The sequence below is a fragment of the Symphalangus syndactylus genome, chromosome 7 (assembly GCF_028878055.3).
Source record: "Symphalangus syndactylus isolate Jambi chromosome 7, NHGRI_mSymSyn1-v2.1_pri, whole genome shotgun sequence".
In the NCBI taxonomy this organism is placed as follows: domain Eukaryota; kingdom Metazoa; phylum Chordata; class Mammalia; order Primates; family Hylobatidae; genus Symphalangus; species Symphalangus syndactylus.
In genome coordinates this window covers 101,007,216-101,027,094 of record NC_072429.2, presented here as the reverse complement: position 1 = coordinate 101,027,094, position 19,879 = coordinate 101,007,216, and the positions used below count along the sequence as shown (strand labels likewise).

Sequence of the window (19,879 nt, the reverse complement as noted above, 5' to 3'; positions counted from 1 at the left end):
GCAACCAGTATACAATATTGACGGCTTTCACCTGGCTTTCTGGAGTAAACAGTGAATTTATTAGTGTTCTAGAATCATTAAATTCACTAGAGAATTTGCTAGTGATTTTGGATTGCTTTCTGAACATTTTTCTGTTCTTCTGCAGTGCTCCCTCTGAGCATTGTAGAAGTGTTCCAGCACCCCTATGAAGACCACATTCATTTTGTCAGGGAGCCTTTAGTCTGTTATCTTGAATCATACAGGAAGGATCTAGTGATATACTTTTTTAAAGATTCATATTACCAACTTCTCTGCTCATACTGCATTAGTACTAGCGGGTGCATTGGATATTTATTGACTCCAAAACTTGAATGTATTTTTAAGTAAGTGCTTTTAAATTTAAATTACACGCTAAATTCTAGAAGTCTCCGTTATCTGGAATGTGAAAGGCTTTTTGTTTTTAGGGAAAATGGAGCTGATAGTATCCTGGATCTTGGAATGGTAGACTCCTCAGAAAAGGTACAGGTAAGGAACATTTTATTCATGTGCTGATAATCACAGAATTTAAATTACAGGGAAATTTAAATGAAGGGGATAAAAGCAGGATTTCTGAAGAAACTGTCTTTATAAATAAAATGAATGTTTACAGTAGAGAGACAGAAGCAAAGATAAATATATCAGTATTATGCATAGAATCAAATAATAAGGTTGGCTTAATTAGGGCTCAGTGTAATCCCACCTATTGGTTGGTGTCCATTTGAGTACAGCTTGAATTAAGCTTTACTTTGAATAAGTAACAAATTGAAGAGCAGAGAGGGAAAGATGTATAGAATCCTAGGACTAATTCGCCAGGCGCGGTGGCTCACGCCTGTAATCCCAGCCGTTTGGGAGGCCTAGGCGGGCGGATCACGAGGTCAGGAGTTCTAGGACTCCTAGGACTCATTTTTCAAAGAAGTAGCTGGTGCCAACATTGCAAAAACAAGTGACGTATCATGCTATAGCATAAGGGAGTCTTTTTAGTTGGCATTGAAACAATTGCACATAGAAGGTGAGACTTCCAATTTGAACCTAAGTAGGTTGATTGCCTACTAAATTCATATTAATGTACTAAGACTCAGAGTTTTCACAACTAATTCACAATGTCCAGGATACACTGTAAAATTACTCAGCCTACAAAGAACCAGGAAAGTCTGGATCCACCTCTCTCAGGAAAAGAACCAATAGATGGCAGCAACGAGATGACCCACTTGTTGGAATTATCAAAGACTGTCCCATGTTCTGCAAGATAATGGTGAACACTGGTGAATGGAAAGATAAAGGTTCTCAGCAGACACACAGTATCTTCAAAAGAGAACAAAGGGAAATTTTTAGAATTAAAAGTGCAATATCCGAAAGAATAAAATTCACAGGATGGGTCAATAGCTGAATGAAGGTGTTGGAGGAAAGTGTCAGTCAGCTTGAAGATAGATGGGAATTACCCTTTCTGAAGAACGGATAGAGAAAATATTTTAAAACAAAAGGACAGTTTCAGGGAGACCTGTGAGACCTAACTTCAAAAGATCTAACATATATGTCACTGAACTACTCAGGGGAAGAGAAGAAATTGCTATAGAAAAAATATTTGAAGAAATAAATCATGGCTGGGCACTTCCTAAATTTGGTAAAAGACATAGATTTCCAGATTCAAGAGTCAGTGAACTCAACAGAATAAACTGAAGGAAAACTATGTCCAGATACGTTATAATCAAACTTCTGTAAAATAAAGAAATGTTATTGAAAGCAGCCAAAGAATGGTTCTTTACCTATAGGGAAACAGTGATTTGAAAGAGTGGATTTCTCACTATAAAGTATGGAAGCCAAAAGTCAAGAAACTCATCAAAGTGATGACAGAATTCTGTATCCAGTGAAAAGAATTTTCAGGCAATAAAGTGAAAGAAGCTTACCTGAGTTTCATTAAATGACTTTATTTTAACAACAGAGACGTTAAAAACCTAATAATACACAAGCTTTGTGTGTCATATTCTGAAAGGGCAAATTAAAAGTTCATTTACCTTTAATATTGTTATACACATATATTTAAATATTTATGTTGCTCTTCCTACCTGACTTCATTTGAATGATTTGAGAGAACCATTTCATATGTTTTGTTTTTTCAGTGAATCTTGGGGCTTACTCTCTGATATTCTCTGTTAGCAGGAAAACCGAAAGCGCCATGGCTCTAGTCGAAGTGTAGTAGATATGGATTTAGATGATACAGATGATGGTGATGACAATGCCCCTTTGTTTTACCAACCTGGGAAAAGAGGATTTTATACTCCAAGGCCTGGCAAGAACACAGAAGCAAGGTTGAATTGTTTCAGAAACATTGGCAGGTAAAAGAACTTTAATCTTGGGTTTGAATTTTTTAAAGCATTTCAATTTATGAGATTCTCTAAAATATATTTGTTTTAAAATGTATGTAGGCTGGGTGCAGTGGCTCACACCTGTAATCTCAGCACTTTGGGAGACTGAGCTGGGAGGATCACTTGAGCCCAGGAGTTGGAGACCTGCCTGGGCAACATGGCGAAACCCTGTCTTCACTAAAAATAAAATATTAGCAGGCATGGTGCTGCATGCCTGTAGTCCCAGCTACTTGGGAGGCTGGGGTAGGAGGATGACCTGACTGTACCACTGCACTTCAGCCTGGGTGACAGAGTGAGACCCTGTCTCAAAACAAAACATTCTCAGGCTGGTGTTGCTGTTTTTTTGTTTTGTTTTGTTTTGTTTTGTTTTTTCTTTTTTGTTTTCTGAAAAAGTGTATGTGCTGTACTTCATGCTGAATAGAGAGGAGGCTGTAGAGAATTTCTCAAAATATTAATATGTATTATGTGTGGGGGGATATATGTATTCTAGAATTATTTAAATCTTATTTCTCTGTCTTTGTTTTTAGGATTCTTGGACTATGTCTGTTACAGAACGAACTATGTCCTATCACATTGAATAGACATGTAATTAAAGTATTGCTTGGTAGAAAAGTAAGTGATTTTGATGAACCTAATTGTATTCACAATTGCAAAAATTTTCTTTTATAAAATAACCAAATGCTAGCGTACTGTTTATAGCATTCATTTATTAAATCTTAAAGCATTACAGCCATTATAAATAACTTTAAAACATTTAATTATACAATTATGGTCAACAAAAATAAAATTAATAAATTAATGACAGAAAAAGACTATGGGGAGATGGCATAGCAGAGTAGATAACACAAGTGGGGCTGGGGGTCTGACAGACCTACGTCCTGTTGCAAACAAATATGCTGATATTTCTGCCATGTTTCCCCATTTATAAATTGGTAAGAAACACAGCATCGTAAGTACCTGGCAAATAGTAAGTGATCAGTAAATTGTATCCACTATTATTAGTTGTACCAGGTGGTAGAGAAGGTAGTGGTATTGAAAAGAGCCTTCCAGGCCAGGCACAGTGGCTCATGCCTGACACCTGTAATCCCAACACTTTGGGAGGCCAAGGCAGAAGCATCTCTTGATCCCAGGAGTTTGAGACCAGCCTGGACAACATAAGAGACTCTGACTCTACCGAAAATTTAAAAAGTTAACTGTGTGTGGTGGCATGCACCTGTGGTCCCAGCTGTATTTGGGAGACTGAGATAGGAGGATCTGCTTGAGCCCAGGAATTTGAGGCTTCAGTGAGGCATGATTGCACCACTGCACTCCAGCCTGGGTGACAGAGTGAGACCCTATCTCAAAAAACAAAACAAAACAAAAAATAGAGCATTCCAACTTGAAAAATACATATAAGAGGTACATGGGGGTGGCCAAAGAATGTAAGAAGTACAACACAGCATGCTCAATGTTGATCTCTGGATGATGGAATTAGCTTATCTTCTTTATGTGTTTTGATAGTTTGATAGCCTGCACCTCCCTTTATGATGGCAGGGGGAAAAGAAAAACCGTTTGCTTTAAAATTAATATACAATGCTAATTATGCAGCTTTTGATTTAAAACAAAACTATCCACGTTCCTAAAAATATTTTAGAGAAATTACTTGACACAAAATAAATGGAATAGACTAAGTGACTTTTTTTTTTTTTTTTTTTTTGGAGACAGTCTCACTCTGTCACCCAGGCTGGAGTGCAGTGGCATGATCTCGGCTTACTGCAACCTCCACCTCCCAGGTTTAAGTGATTCTCATGAGTTAGCCTCCCGAGTAGCTGGGATTGAGTAAGTTCTTATTGTCGTCAATAGGATCTTGGAAACTGCAACTCTAATTGAAATGAAACCAGTTTTTTCTTATCAACATTATAATGAAATGATGTTATTTGAGAACCTGCTGTTTGTCATTTCAGAGTTACAGCTAAGAACCTATCAACGGCTTTAATTAATTAATTTTTTTTTTTTTGAGATGGAGTCCTGCTCCGTTGCCCATGCTGGAATGCAGTGGTGTGATCTCGGCTCACTGTAAACCTCCATCTCCCAGGTTCAAGCGATTCTCCTGTGTGAGCCTCCCAAGTAGCTCCCAACTGCAGGCGCATACAACCATGCCCAGCTAATTTCTGTATTTTTAGTAGAGATGGAGTTTCACCATGTTGGCCAGGCTTTTCTCAAACTCCTGACCTCAAGTGATTCCCCCACCTCGGCCTCCCAAAGTGCTGGGATTACAGATGTGAGTCACCACGTCCAGCCAATGGCTTTGAGGATTTATGTTAGAGTTTTTTCCAGAGGTACATGTCACACATCTGATAAATAAGCATGTTAAAGCTGTAGTCTCCTAATAATTCTCTTTAATCAGACCTACTGATGAATAATTTTCTGTTAGTACAAGAATATCATATTATGATTTTTTCTTTTTAACTCTGACCCTATTAAATTCTTAAAGTGTTCCAGCTAAAATGTTCTTATTTAAAGAACTAGACTCAAAGCTTGGCAACATGAAATTGCTGATATATTGAGCCTTCAGCAGGGTTTAGGAAACAGCTAATCGAATAGACCCAAGTTTAACCCAATAAAGTGACCTTGGGGCAAGTTACTAAATTTCCTTGAGTGCCAGATTTATCATCTGGATTTAATAATCTATATTTTATGTTACTATCAAGAATAAATACGATGTATATTAAGTTCAGAGCCAGCTGCTCCCCATAATTGGTGTTTAATAAGTAGTGCAAAGTTTTGCAGTTTTGGAACTTCAAAACTATTATGTTTTTGGCTTTATATTTTTTCAAAATATAACCCTTCTTATACTTTGAAAAGCAAATATTGTCAGAGCCAAAGATTTATTAAACTTAACCTCTTTAAACAGTTGTATATACACAGTGGGAAATTATTCTGTATCAGTATATCTTGAAATTAGATAAAATTATCAGATTTTAATTTACAAATTAAGTGAATGAAGATGCTGTTTCTTTCATAACTGAGTTTCATATGATTACTTTTTTAGGTCAATTGGCATGATTTTGCTTTTTTTGATCCTGTAATGTATGAGAGTTTGCGGCAACTAATCCTCGCGTCTCAGAGTTCAGATGCTGATGCTGTTTTCTCAGCAATGGATTTGGCATTTGCGATTGACCTATGTAAAGAAGAAGGTGGAGGACAGGTAAAGCAAATATACACTTCTCTGATTCTGGCAACAGAATTTGGTTAAACTGCTTGTCTTATGTATAGACAGTTTAGTTAGGGACTGAAAGAAATGAACATGTGTGTACACATAGGAGAGATGGATATCGTAGGTGTTAAAGATGGATCAGGAGTTAGTGAGACAGACTGAGGTAGAAGTGCTTGTACTTTTTTTTTTTTTTTTTTTTTTTGGTGAAATGGAGTCTTGCTCTGTTGCCAGGCTGGAGTGTAGTGGCATGATCTCAGCTCACTGCAACCTCTGACTCCCTGGTTCAAGCAATTCTCCTGCCTCCGCCTCCCCAGTAGCTGAGATTACAGGTACGCACCACCACGCCCACCTAATTTTTGTATTTTTAGTAGAGATGGGGTCTCACCATGTTGGCCAGGATGGTCTCGATCTCCTGACCTCGTGATCCACCCGCCTCGGCCTCCCAAAGTGTTGGGATTACAGGCGTGAGCCACTGCGCCTGGCGGCTTGTACTTTTTTTGGCCTAAAATGTTTCCATCTCTTAGATTTTGGTCAAATAAATAAGTGTGTTTATATTAAAAAATTTTAGGAACTAGTTTTATAAACAGTTAATGTTTTACTGCTTTGACAGAATTGCCTTTAAATAGCACTGGTAAATTTTTCACAGGTCGAACTCATTCCTAATGGTGTAAATATACCAGTCACTCCACAGAATGTATATGAGTATGTGCGGAAATATGCAGAACACAGAATGTTGGTAGTTGCAGAACAGCCCTTACATGTAAGTGTTTCTAGAAAGTGTTGCGTGATCCAATGAGGCTATTTGTGTCTTAATGTGTGGTAAACTAGCTAAGTATATTCAGCTTGTTTATAAAAGGACAGATTTTTTAAACCAAAAGGAATTTATTTACAATGTAAATTACACCTAAATTTAAGAATCCAGACCAAGTACCTATTTTCTTTTTGATAAAACTACTGGGAAAAACCACGTCATCGTGAGAAAGTAGCTTCGGCAAACAAAAGTGTGGAAAAGGTGCTTATGGTACCAAAATGACTGTTTTAGGGTCCTACTGTTTTAGCGGTAGAGTTTTTGAGACAGACTGAGAGGTACAAAGGCTTTTTATACCAAAATGTTTCCATCGCTTCGATTCTGGTCAGATAAAGAATTGTCTTTATATTTTAAAATGTATGCGTAAAATAATATATCTTAGTCCTTTGTCCTAGCGGTAGGACCCTAAAACAATCATTTTGGTACTGCAAACAGCTTTAGTTTTATTTGTCAAAGCTACTTTGGGTAACCTGCTAAAATTAACTCAACAGGACTCAGAAGCAGTTGTACTTAACAGTTACTGTTTATTGTAGCAAAAGGACCCACAGCAAGATCAGCAGGGGAAAAAAGAAACATTAGGCGGAGTCTTGAGGAATCCAGGTGCAGGCTTTCAAAGTTCTGTCTCAAGCAGGGGGATGAGTTATTGCCAAGAACACACTTCTTCCACCAGTGAAATGTATCAACATGTATACGTTGTTTGTGCTTAGGGAAGCCCACTTTAGAGTCAGAGCTCAGTGTTTTTATTGGAGGCTAGTTCCATGGGCATTTTCTATCTGCACAACCAGCCATGATTACTGAAATTCCAGAATCCCTGAAGAAAGCACATGTTCATCTTGAACTGCATTGTTTGCACAAATAGTCCAGGCAGTCTGATACAGCATGGTTCATTGCTCCAGACATTCAAAACAGCCTTACCAGTTAGTAATGTTGGAATATTGCAAAAACCAAGTTCTCAGACACCAGCCAATGCCAGCCCTACTAGTCAGGCCCTTGTAAAAAGTAACATCAATCCTACTATGTTAATTCTTTCCCCATCCAGGGTAAAAAAAAATTTTTTTTTTTTTTTTTTAAAAGACAGTGTCTCACTCTGTCACCAGGCTGGAGTGCAGTGGCACAACCTTGGCTCAGTGCAACCTCCGCCTCCTGGGTTCAAGTGATTCTCCTGTCTCGGCCTCCTGAGTAGCTGGGACTATAGGTGCGTGCCAGCACGCCCAGCTAATTTTTGTATTTTTAGTAGAGACGGGGTTTCACCATGTTGGCCAAGATGCTCTTGATCTCTTGATCTTGTGATCTGCTCACCTCGGCCTCCCAAAGTGCTGGGATTACAGGCGTGAGCTACCACACCCAGCCTATAAAATGTTTATATAGCTTTATGACTGATGGTGTTGAGTGTTTCTGATCCCTGTGCTACAGTAATTGTGCAGGCTTTGGAGTCATACTTTTAGAGTTCAAGTCATGGCTCTACCACCCTCTAGCTGTATGATGTTACCAAATTAAGTTTTTTGTGCCTTGGTTCCCTCCTCTGCAAAATGAGGATAAGATTAAATTGAATTAGGTAAGATACTAAGACAATTCCTGGCACATGGTAATTTCTCAGTAAGCATCTAGCTTTTGAGTTTGTATCTGGGAGGTTTGCTGTTGTCAATGTATCTTTCCTGAGATGCTGACAGGATAGCACTTTTGAAAGATTGAAGCTATTCTTAATGACTAGCCTGTTTGTTATTAACATAACTTTTAAAATTGTTAAGCCACTGGTATATAATACTACTTCACTTTTGAACCCATAGCTTATTCACTATGCCTTCCCTCCCCACTTCCTGCCTTTCTCTTTTTTGAATCTTAAGAAATAAAAAAAATACAGGACTGAATTTTTTTTTGCTATCTGGCGTAAAATGGGAACTAACATTATTAGAGAAGGCTGCTAAAATTATATCTTGTGCTTTAATAATATAAATAAATGTTACATGGAAAATGAAGTATTATTGTTTCTGAAATTCTCTAGGCAATGAGGAAAGGTCTACTAGATGTGCTTCCAAAAAATTCATTAGAAGATTTAACGGCAGAAGATTTTAGGCTTTTGGTAAATGGCTGCGGTGAAGTCAATGTGCAAATGCTGATCAGTTTCACCTCTTTCAATGATGAATCAGGTAGGACATTTTAAAAAAATGTTTAAAGAACTATATAGATAGGTCAGTCAGCACTTTCTGAGTTTCTAGTTCTTGAGACCTATTTATAGGGTTTGGGAAATTACTGTATTACTCAAGCATTAAAACAATTTTTTACATTGTTTTTAAAGGTACGTTTGAAGTAAATAGTATTTCGATGGCTTAGCATTAGGTTATTCTTAACTCTTTTACTGCTAAATTTTTCTAGGTTTCAAAAAATATGAATACAAACAAAAATTTTTCATGATGAGCAACTGTGTAAAAAAGGATTTGTATATACTGGTTAAGAAAAAGTAATCCATGTGACAACTCTCTGGGCTTTTCTGATTCATGTTGCTTAAACTCCCTAATGAAAGAATTTGTATGATGATTGCTCTATAGAGCTGGACCCAAATCACACTTCTAAAAACACAGTAGCACACAAACATTTCCTAGATTCCTAGAATCTAGAAGAATAAGGAGTGGTAGTGAAAGTCCTCTTGAAAGAAAAACTTTTATCTCCAGTGTTTGATTTGCTGCAGTTCTTTCTTTTGAAAGTCCTATGGTCTAGGAATAGGCTTTTTAGCTGTGACTGTACATTAGAAGCTCCAAGAAGTTCTCTGTGAAAGGATTATACCTATATTCCAAGATTATTATATGCACAAAGGTACTGACTTTTTCCCCATTTTTCCTATTTTGCAAGCAGCTTCAGCTAAATTATATATTGTAATAGTTTTTGTGCTACCTTGTAATACAGTTTTTAATACTAATAAGAATTTGTCTCATTTACAAACCAAAAATTTAGGAAGGAAAACAGAGTATCCAAAGAAACTGCCTAAGATCTTGCCACTCCAAGTATGATTCTCAGATCAGTAGCATTGGCATCAGCTGAAAGCATTTTAGACAGGCAGAATCTCTGGTCTCCCCTCTGTGCATTCCCCGCCCCGTGAATGAATGAGAATCTGCATTTCTTGAGATCATAAGAATAATGACATACAGATGAGATTAAACTCATGTGAATATCAATTTTAAGGCTGGTGGTTCATTTGTTTTGGTCATATTGAGTCAGGATTGACTAATGAACTGTAGAGGTTTTACATTATGCAAATGCTATTAATTTCCTGTATTAGGAATTAGATGCTCCCCCCAAGTCTTAAATAATGTTTTAATCTTGTATCCTTTTATTCTAAGAAGATTAGTAATATTCTACAGATAATAACAACAACTGGTATAGTATATTTTATTTACATTCTTCATTCTTAGGAGAAAATGCTGAGAAGCTTCTGCAGTTCAAGCGTTGGTTCTGGTCAATAGTAGAGAAGATGAGCATGACAGAACGACAAGATCTTGTAAGTTAAAAATTTCACAAGATTTGTAGGAGGAAATATAAAATTTAAAAATACCATGTATGATGGCCTGTATTACTAAAGTTCTAAGCAGAGTGAAGTACATTTAGCTGTTAATATGCTGTCCTTAGTCCCAGAAGATACCAGTTTACTGTTGCAACATGGCTTTTTATCTTTCTTTATTGTACTGCCTACATATGCTTCTCCCTGTATACATCCTTAATCCTTTTGACTAGTGCCAAGCCTTGAGAGAATTTCTGAGTATTATCTTGATATCTGCATACTAGGAAGAGAGTAGCTTAATTGTGATATGTGGGTACTAAATCTTTCAAAATCTTATTAGTACAGAGCCCCAGCTAACTTAGAATTATAAATTAGATAACAGAAGCTTTGATCTTAGTGGGAAGTCTACCTCTCAGTGGGAACTTATGTCCACCCATCAAGTAAAACCATAACCAAATCATCCTGTCCATTAATCTTGAAAGGCAGTATGCGGCAGACTTTCCTGTAGAAATTTGAAGGACATTCCTTATCTAGAAGACCCTGGAAGATCCTTTCTATACTCATACTCTTCATGGTTCTTGGAACATTTCCCCTGTCTAACCAGCCTTAGTTCTAAACTAGACCACTTCTGGAAATAGTTAAAAATTATCGGATTTCTAGATATATCCTTTATTTGAATAAGGGGAAGTGGTTACTTGTGCAGGAAAGAAAAAACTTGCAGATTTCCCAGTTACCTTCATTCAGGCAGAAGCTTATTTTGGGGGTGGTGGAGGGAAGGAGGGGAATTCATGCTTTTAGCACTCCTGAATCTTTACATGGCTCTAAGTGTATTCTAATATTTCTCTGCTGTGGCGAGATAGGTTTGTTCAGCAGTCCTAACTGCCACCTAGTTCATTTCTCAGCTTTTAGCCACCCTGGTAATTTCGACTTAGTTTATTCCCCAGGTAGGTTTGATATAATTGGTCAGCATTTGACTTCTCCAGTCTTGTGGCTCTTAAAAGTTCCCACTAGTGCCAATACCATAACTGTCCCTGTTGGTTTCAGGATCACCTAAATAGCTTAAGTTCTACCACCTTTAGTCAGTCTTTAGATTCAGGGCACCTTGTTTCCTTAAGACAAGCCCCATATCAAGTCTGTAAGAACCACCAAAAACAGAAATAGAAATGATTGGCTATCTGGTATAAGTTCTAAGTCATCTATTTTAATCTATTCCCTAGTTTCAATTTTCTGCCTTTTTTTTTTTTTTTTTTTTTTTTGAGACAGTCTCACTCTGTTGCCCAGGCTGGAGTGCAGCGGCACAATCTCGGCTCACTGCAAGCTCCGCCTCCCGGGTTCACGCCATTCTCCTGCCTCAGCCTCCCCAGTAGCTGGGACTACAGGCACCTGCCACCACGCCCGGCTAATTTTTTGTATTTTTAGTAGAGACAGGGTTTCACCATGCTAGCCTGGATGGTCTCGATCTCCTGACCTTGTGATCCGCCCGTCTCGGCCTCCCAGTTCTGCCATTTTTAAACCAGTATTTCCTCAGTCCAGGAAGCCAACTTAAATCTCATGACAGTTTCTGCCTTCTACTGAAAGAAAAATTTGCTAGTGACTCAATCTTATAAAAAAGAAAATCTCCTTCTATAAAGACCTCAAAATTTCCTGTCAACAGCTTTAATTTGTGAACCTTAAACTCTTATTGAAAACCTGTGTTTAGGGTGTAAGCAGTATATCATGGTATCTTCCTTCCCCTTACCCTTCTCCTCTTTTTGGGAAGTCATCCTTCACATATTGTTGGTTTCATCCTGATGCATCTAGAGGACATAAGAATGGGGTTTCTGAAACAGTTCTCCCATGAATTAATTAGTCCTGCAAATTATAGGGTTTCCAGAGTTATTGGGTAACACTACAGTTTATTTCCCTCTTGGAGTGTTATAATTCACTAGTAAAAGTATTTCTTTTCCAACTTCTTAGAGATCCAGCAGTGAGGTCATCTACCCTGGTTAACCACATTCATCCTTGGAGAAACACTTTACATTAAGCTTGTTTCTTATCTATGAAATGAGTGGTTTGGATCAGCTTCATCTCTAGAGTACCTGTTTTCTATTTCTTTTCAGATTTTATAGATCCTGATACTTATGTTTTTTTTTTTTTTTTTTTTTTTTCTTTTTCTATTCCTTTATATAGAATTCTAGATGAGCTTTCCCATACAACTGTGCTTCAGGAAATCATATATTTGTTTAGGTTTCCTAGTCATTCTAGGAAATTGGATATACTTCATTGTTAAGTTGTGCATTATAAAATGATTAGATTAAAAAAAGCTTTTCCTTAAGAGAGACAGACACTGAAGAATGATGCATATGTATGTATGGTATGTATGAAGGGATGGCTTGATGAGGAAAGTTACATGTTCAGCAAAATATTTCAGGGAGGCATATCCTGGGTTAAGTTAAAAAGTGTAAGTTAACATTTACTGAGCATCATTTACACTGTGTTGCACAAAGTTTTATTATAGAGGTATGATAAAACTTAGTGTTAATATGGCTTATTGCATGAATTTTGATGCATAGATGTTCCCCAATAATTACTATTATAAAATGATTCTGTATCACAATGTAGTAGTAAATACTTTTTTGCTTTGTTATTTTATTTATTATTTGCATTATTTTGCTCCTTAATGCAAAATAACTTTTTAAGATAACCTGTGTGAGTTTTGAACCTAAGACTGTATCTTTTGTTTGGCAGCCTTTTTTCCACTAATAGACACTTTATGGAATTTAGCTGCAAGAAAGGCTGTTAGAAACCATTTAGTCCAACGGCCTCATGTTGCAGATGAAAATACTGAGGCTCAGTGACAGAAAGTCACCTTTTTTTCCTCTACTAACTCTAGACTTACTCCTTTGGGGAAAAAAAAAAACAACAAAAACCTGTCTTGAGGTATGAATGATCCCTTTCCTTTTTAGTACAAGAAAATATATTTAAAACCCAGTTCAAAATAATATCTCCTTTTAGCTTATTAACATAACAATAGGGCTTTGTGTATATATTGCCAGAGTTAAGAGTTAAATATTAACCTGTTGAATTCCTTTTTAGGTTTACTTTTGGACATCAAGCCCATCACTGCCAGCCAGTGAAGAAGGATTCCAGCCTATGCCCTCAATCACAATAAGACCACCAGATGACCAACATCTTCCTACTGCAAATACTTGCATTTCTCGACTTTACGTCCCACTCTATTCCTCTAAACAGATTCTCAAACAGAAATTGTTACTCGCCATTAAGACCAAGAATTTTGGTTTTGTGTAGAGTATAAAAAGTGTGTATTGCTGTGTAATATTACTAGCGAATTTTGTAGATTTTTTTCCATTTGTCTATAAAAGTTTATGGAAGTTAATGCTGTCATACCCCCCTAGTGGTACCTTAAAGAGATAAAATGCAGACATTCCTTGCTGAGTTTATAGCTTAAAGGCCTAAGGAGCACTAGCAACATTTGGCTATATTGGTTTGCTAGTCACCAACTTCTGGGTCTAACCCCAGCCAAAGATGACAGCAGAACAACATAATTTACACTGTGATTTATCTTTTTGCTGAGGGGGAAAAAATGTAAATGTTCTGAAAATTCACTGCTGCCTTTGTGGAAACTGTTTCAGCAAAGGTTCTTGTATAGAGGGAATAGGGAATTTCAAAATAAAAAATTAAGTATGTTCTGTGTTTTCATTTTAACTTTTTTTATGGTGTTTAATTTGTGGTTGGCTGCAACTGTGTATCATGTATATGGAACTTGTAAAAAAAGTTCTCGACGTTCAGATCTTAAGAGATGAAATCACTTTTACCTATAAAAACCACTTTTATTGCGGTTTGACTGCATTGAGCTCTAGGATATTAAATGATATCACTAATATTTTGCATGTAATTTGCTCATTTGAGTGAGGGCACTTTTTTTGTACATATGATGGGGCCAATGCACAATACTTTTATCACAATCAACTTTTTCTTTGTATCCCTATTTCAATGAGCAGTCAGTCTCAAGAGGTTACTGCACTTCAGTTCTAACTAGACATTTGTACTAAGGTATTTCAGTTATGTAAACTCAGCCTGGGCACTTTCTGATAACTGTAAAATGTTTTATAAGATCATGATTATTGAAGATACATTTTGGAAAATTTTAAATGTTCGTGAGCAGCTTAACTACTTTTGTATCTAGCCTTTTTTAAGTATCTTGTTACATTTACTTTTTTAAATAAATTACAGAAGAAATGTCAAGTAATATTGAAGAAACAATAGTTTTTATTTATGTAGTTGTACATTTTTAAACTAAGGGCAATACACTGACATGGTTATGTGCATAAAAATTTTGATTTAAAGAACTGGAAGTTTATATACACCTGGACTATAAGAAACAGAAGAAAATCAGTCCACATTTTACAGTTAGCAGAGAATCCTAAATGGCACTGGCCTGGCCACCTTTTCTTTTTACAAATGGGGGAAGTGAAGTGTGACCCCTTACTTGGCATAGGAAGTTAACTTACACCTAATAACTGACAGGTTTTTTTTTTATGACCTATTAATTATGTAGCCTAGGATTAATATCCCAAAATTACTCTGGTTTAAGTAGCTTTATTCAGTGGCATAATAACACTGTTTTCTTCACTAAGTCTTCAATGAAGTGACTTAAAACAGTCACTTTACATAGTAAAAATGAGGAGAGCAATTCTCTGGAATCTCTCCTTTCAGTTCCTTTGTAGGACTTCCTGCCTTGAGGATAGTCTTCATGTTCAAAGGCACTATGCTTTTATTCTATAACTTCCTTCAGAAGACTGAACCACATGATATTCTCAGCCCTGTTAACACTAAAAATATTTAAAACTGAATGATAGTAGTGACTCATTGTATTACTTAAAACTTATATAACACGCTGTATTAGATGTATGTAAATTAGCCAAAGGTTATTTTACAAAGTGAGACATTGGTTTTTATGTCTAAATGCTATTTCTGAATAAATGAAATAGTAATTAGATCAAGAGCTGATTAGCATCAATGTGTTTGAAAGATATAAAACTTATATATCACCTTAACCTTCTGTATGCACATGATGGGATTGATAAAATATTAAATGAGAACAAACTAGATATGATTAGGACATTTGAAACCCTAATTGTGAATTTATTTTTAATAGTTCTTGAAATGAAAATATTTAAAATAATGCACAATGTCTTAAGTCTTCCGAAATCAAGATTTTGGTTAAAAAATACTTTAGTAATATTAAAAGATTTTTTTTTTAAGTAAATCATAAAACGGTTCTAAATGTAAAATAAAGACATGTAAAATAAAGTTCTCTTTTGGTCTTGTTTAGTGTTTAAATGTAACAATTGAAAACAAATTTAGGAAGAGAAGACCAAGAATGAACTTTACTGAGTGTTTTCAGGGTTTGCTACTACTATTCTTTTCCCTAAATCATCTGGATACCAAGACTATCCAGTAAAATGGATAACTGGGGCAGACTTGAGAGGGTATTTTAAAGGAATGATTTCACTATTTAGTAGCTGCCCCCAAACAACATCCCTCCCATAAAGACTATTTTTACATTTTAAAGATAGTCAGCAATTCCTATGTTTAAACTCAAGTTGAGATAATCCCTTGAGGCAGTAGTTTCCATGCTTCTGTATGTTGTAAGATTCAGTTGTAAAGTCTGTTAATGCAGATTCTTAAGCATTCCTCATCCTCTTGCCGCCTTTCTGATTCAGTAAGTCTTTGGTGGAGGCCAGCAATCTTCATGCAGATCATCCCAGGTGATTCTGAAACACTGCCCAAAGAATATTTCCTTTTTATTTACAAATATAAATGTCCCACTGAAAGCTCCTGAGAGCCAAACCTTTTCTACTTACAACTACTTACAACCTATGGAAAAGTACATCTATTGATAAACTAGTCCTAGGTTGGATTCTTCCTCCGATAAGGGGCTGGTTGGAAGTGCCTTCAATAGACTGTGCTTGGGTAGTGAATGAAAATATTTTTACTGTTTATATTAACCTACGTAAGTAGGCACAAACATAGATTATTTAAACACCATTTGATTACCACAGAAGTGATAGTTGTATGAAAAACAATAGGAATGTATTTAAAATGTGACTTTTAAATTTACCTGAAGGTATCTTGGGTTAAGCAAATTATCTTCTGTTTCTGTAAATTACTTTTATTACAGTACTTACTGTGTGCCATGCATCTTGTTGAGTGTTCCACATGTATTATTTTACCCCATGAGAAAGACTATTATGATCCTCGAGAGGAATGGAGACACAGGTTAAACAACTTGCTCAAAGTTACACAGCTAATTAGTGCTAAAGTGAGGTACATCTCCAAGCATTCTGGAGCTTGTATATACTACACGTTGTGCTATACTATTCTGTGGAAGGTATAAGTGAGTTGGTCATAGGATAATCAAATATTCCAATGAAAGTCCTGGCTGCATTATGAAAAGGCAGTAGTTCATACATTTTTGCTAAATATTTCTAAAAAACACTTTTGTCCTGCATAATTTTCCCCAAGGATAATAATTTGCACTCTGAAGATATGAGAACTGTCTAAAATCAACCATGGTACCTTAAAATGAAAAGCTAACTTTTTGTTCTTAAGTTTTCTCATAAGGTATAAAGAGCTGCTTGCTCTAAAAGGGCAGATGTTTGTTTCATGGGTAAAATAACTCAATTTTCTGAATCTTTTTCAGACTCTATTTCTAGCTGCTAAACTTTAAGTCAGTAGTTTGCACTGCTACAGGCTGACTTTGATACAAGTAGGATCTCTTCAGGAAAAACATTACCAGGCCATGTACTTGTATCTGAAATGCTGTCTTCAATGGGGAAGATGAAATGTGACTATTTACGGTGTTTAAATGCATCGTCATTCTCTGGCAAGCTTATGGCATGGTTCTGGTTAGATGTGTTTTGAGTTAGCCCTGAGAAAGTATCTGTAAACAAAGTGCTTCAGGCTCCCAGGTAGCCAACTACATTTTTATATGTTCAGTTTTGTCTAATGAAATCACAGGCACTGTTACTACCTGTAGAAATAGAAGGCATATGTGACAATCACCTTTAATATATTAACTTTTTAGTAACTTTATGGAATATCTAAATTTATGTTGTTTTCTTAAAAACTCTGCCTACATAAAAACAGTCATAGTGATCCTCAACTACCAAGGAACACGTTGGGGTATGGAGGTGTCAATGAAAACAAAACAGTCAACCGGGTGCCGTGGCTCACGCCTGTAATCCTAGCACTTTGGGAGGCCGAGGCAGGCGGATCACTTGAGGTCAGGAGATCGAGAACATCCTGGCCAACATGGTGAAACCCCGTCTCTACTAAAAATACAAAAATTAGCTGGGTGTGGTGGTGCATGCCTGTAATCCCAGCTACTCGGGAGGCTGAGGCAGGAGTATCGCTTGAACCAGGCGTTCGGAGGTTGCAGTGAGCCGAGATCGCACCACTGCACTCCAGCCTGGAGATACAGCCAGACTCCATCTGAAAAAAAAAAAAAAAAAGTCATAGTGGCCTCAAAATACAGGCACTGAAGTCCAAGTACAGTGATTAAAAGGAGAGGGTTTGATTCCTAGAGTTTCTGATCATCAGGTTCCTGCTTTAACACAGACCAGAAACAGCAAAATTAAGATCAAGGAAGCTAGAAAGATGAAGGAAGCTAGAAAACATTCAAAAAGCACAACAGACTGAAGCCACTTAATGTAGAATCATTTGGTTAGCACCAGGTCTAGAAGTCTGAATACTGCAAATACTGTGCCTGCTACATAAGGATGACATGCCAGCAGCTTTACCCAATTAAAAAACAGCACTCAAGGTTAACATTTACTTTAGGTCAGGATAGTTATCCACTAAAAACTTTTATATATACTCTGGAAGTGGAGAAGCATGCATTTAAAAAGATACGTCCAATGTTGACTAAGAAGTTTTAAAAGAAATTCTGTAACCCGAAATACAGGGCCTTGATCAAAGCAAGCACTTTATTTATTTATTTATTTATTTAATTTTGAGATAGAGTCTCACTCTTTTGCCCAGGCTGGAGCGCAGAGGTGCGATCTCGGCTCACTGCATCCTCTGCCTCCCAGGCTCAAGCGATTCTCACGCTTGAGTCTCCTGAATAGCTGGGATTACAGGCACTCACAATCGTGCCCGGCCAATTTTTGTATTTTTGTAAAGACGGGGTTTCATCATGTTGGTCAGGCTGGTCTTGAACTCCTGACATCAGGGGATCCACCCATCTCGGCCTCCCAAAGTGCTAGGGGAGTATGAGCCACTGCACCTGGCTCTCACTCATATTTTTTGAATGAAAGAATTTATTTCTAAAAGGTACCAAATTATCTGGAACCACTATATTACCTATAATAAGTGCAGCAGTAGAGCACTATATAGAAAAGCTATGGTCCTTGACCTGGATGAGAAGTAATGTACATTTTCTTGATCATATGAAATTCTTAGAAGGATTGTAAAACACTGATTCTCTTATTTTTAAAATAAAACTTTACCTCATCTTGGGACACCTGTTTAAGGGAGGCAAAAACTTGCCAGGCTTAAGGTACAGCAGCTGAAGTGTTTAAGCGATCTGAGAAAGTGAAAAAGAATTAAGGTTTCTGTGCAATTTTTTGTCATTCTGTACTTTCCCCTACTGCTAACGCCCTAAACCAATGCAAGTTGAGTACAGTAACAAGAGGGCCCCTGCCCTCCCATAGCTATGACTTTACCCTAAAAGCTTCACAGATATGCCAACTCTCACCACTCTTGGTCCATCCATGTACTATCTGAAACTAGTTTATGTGCTCATTGTCTGACTTCTCCTAGTGACCCTACACAATAATAGCAGAGGCTATCAGAAACTCTGTCCTTTTTCACTTAAGCCCAGTGTGTACCACAATGCCTCGTCAAAAATCATTTATGAATCAGTAAATTATATAGTTCCCATGTCAGAAACGGAATCATTCAATTCCCTCTTTACCCTAACATTCATATTAACCATCAAGCCCTACAGTTACTAAATATTGAACTCTTGAGTTAATCTGCTTTTCTCCACATCCACTATCATTACCTAACTTTGTCACCACCTTCTACCTAGATTATGTCAAGAGCTTACTAACCGGTTTCTGTTTGTTTTGCTCCCTTTAATATGTAGAGGCAGAACAAGTTCTAAAATGCATATTAACCATTTTACTCACCTGTTTAAGATACACTGACTTTCCACAGAGGGCTATGTAAGATGAAGTTCAAACTCAACAAGGCCCTTCATGATTGGATCTTGCTTTACAGCCTTATATTTACTTGCTATCTTGTTATACTGAAAGACTTGCAGTCCCCTGGTTGGTTATGACCTCTGTCACCTTGGAGCCTGTATAAATACTGCTGCCTCTGACCTTACTGCCCACTCTCTATGGCCCCTCATCTTGGAATGGTTAGTTCCTATTCATAATTCAGAATCCGGTTTACCCACCTCTTTGAGGTGCTCTCCTTGACCTGCCCTCCACCCTCCACCTTGACAAAGCGGTTTTACTTTCTTTGTACTCCGTCTGAACAATGTATCTGCTTGATTTCCCCTTCTACTCTGTAAGTTCCTTTAGTGTAGGAACTCTGTCTCGATTACCTTTTTCTCTCCAGTGCCTGGTATAATATTAAATTTATTGAATGGATTCAAATGACCAACTTCAATCCAATTTAGGAACATACTGTTGTAACCTATTGATTTTATCTCACCTGGAACTCTGCACCTTTGAAATGCTGTCTTATTATCCAACTCTATGACCCAAAACTCCTGTCCTTCCAATGCTCTCACACTTACGAGTAAAAGAAAGTTTTCTCACTTCTTTTCTTCTGCATTTAGCCTAGACATAGCAACTTATTCTGAAATAGTTAAGAGGGAAAATGTTCTCTGTGCTGAACTCGAAATTTTTTAGAAAAAATCTATATTGCTTGCTGATTCTTTTGCAAAAACTGCTTTACTTAGTTACTATTAATGTGAAGGGTTG

At 36.9% G+C, this 19,879-nt stretch overlaps 1 protein-coding gene across 7 annotated transcripts in view; it reads left to right on the top strand.

Moving 5' to 3' along the window:
- The window catches only part of UBR5 (ubiquitin protein ligase E3 component n-recognin 5), a 149,699-nt gene extending 136,116 nt beyond the window's left edge, over positions 1–13,583 (top strand). For 4 of the 7 annotated variants that reach the window (XM_055286943.2, XM_055286941.2, XM_063642890.1 and 1 more), the window contains exons 52-59: positions 444–504; positions 2,173–2,351; positions 2,909–2,993; positions 5,413–5,568; positions 6,224–6,337; positions 8,388–8,532; positions 9,793–9,878; positions 12,954–13,583. In XM_055286943.2, the coding sequence (XP_055142918.1) occupies positions 444–504; positions 2,173–2,351; positions 2,909–2,993; positions 5,413–5,568; positions 6,224–6,337; positions 8,388–8,532; positions 9,793–9,878; positions 12,954–13,166 (1,039 nt within the window). In that variant the 3' untranslated portion in view covers positions 13,167–13,583. The remainder of the gene's footprint in view (positions 1–443; positions 505–2,172; positions 2,352–2,908; positions 2,994–5,412; positions 5,569–6,223; positions 6,338–8,387; positions 8,533–9,792; positions 9,879–12,953) is intronic. The other 3 variants (XM_055286944.2, XM_055286942.2, XM_055286946.2) reach the window with 1 other exon arrangement.
- The last annotated feature ends 6,296 nt before the right edge of the window (positions 13,584–19,879 follow it).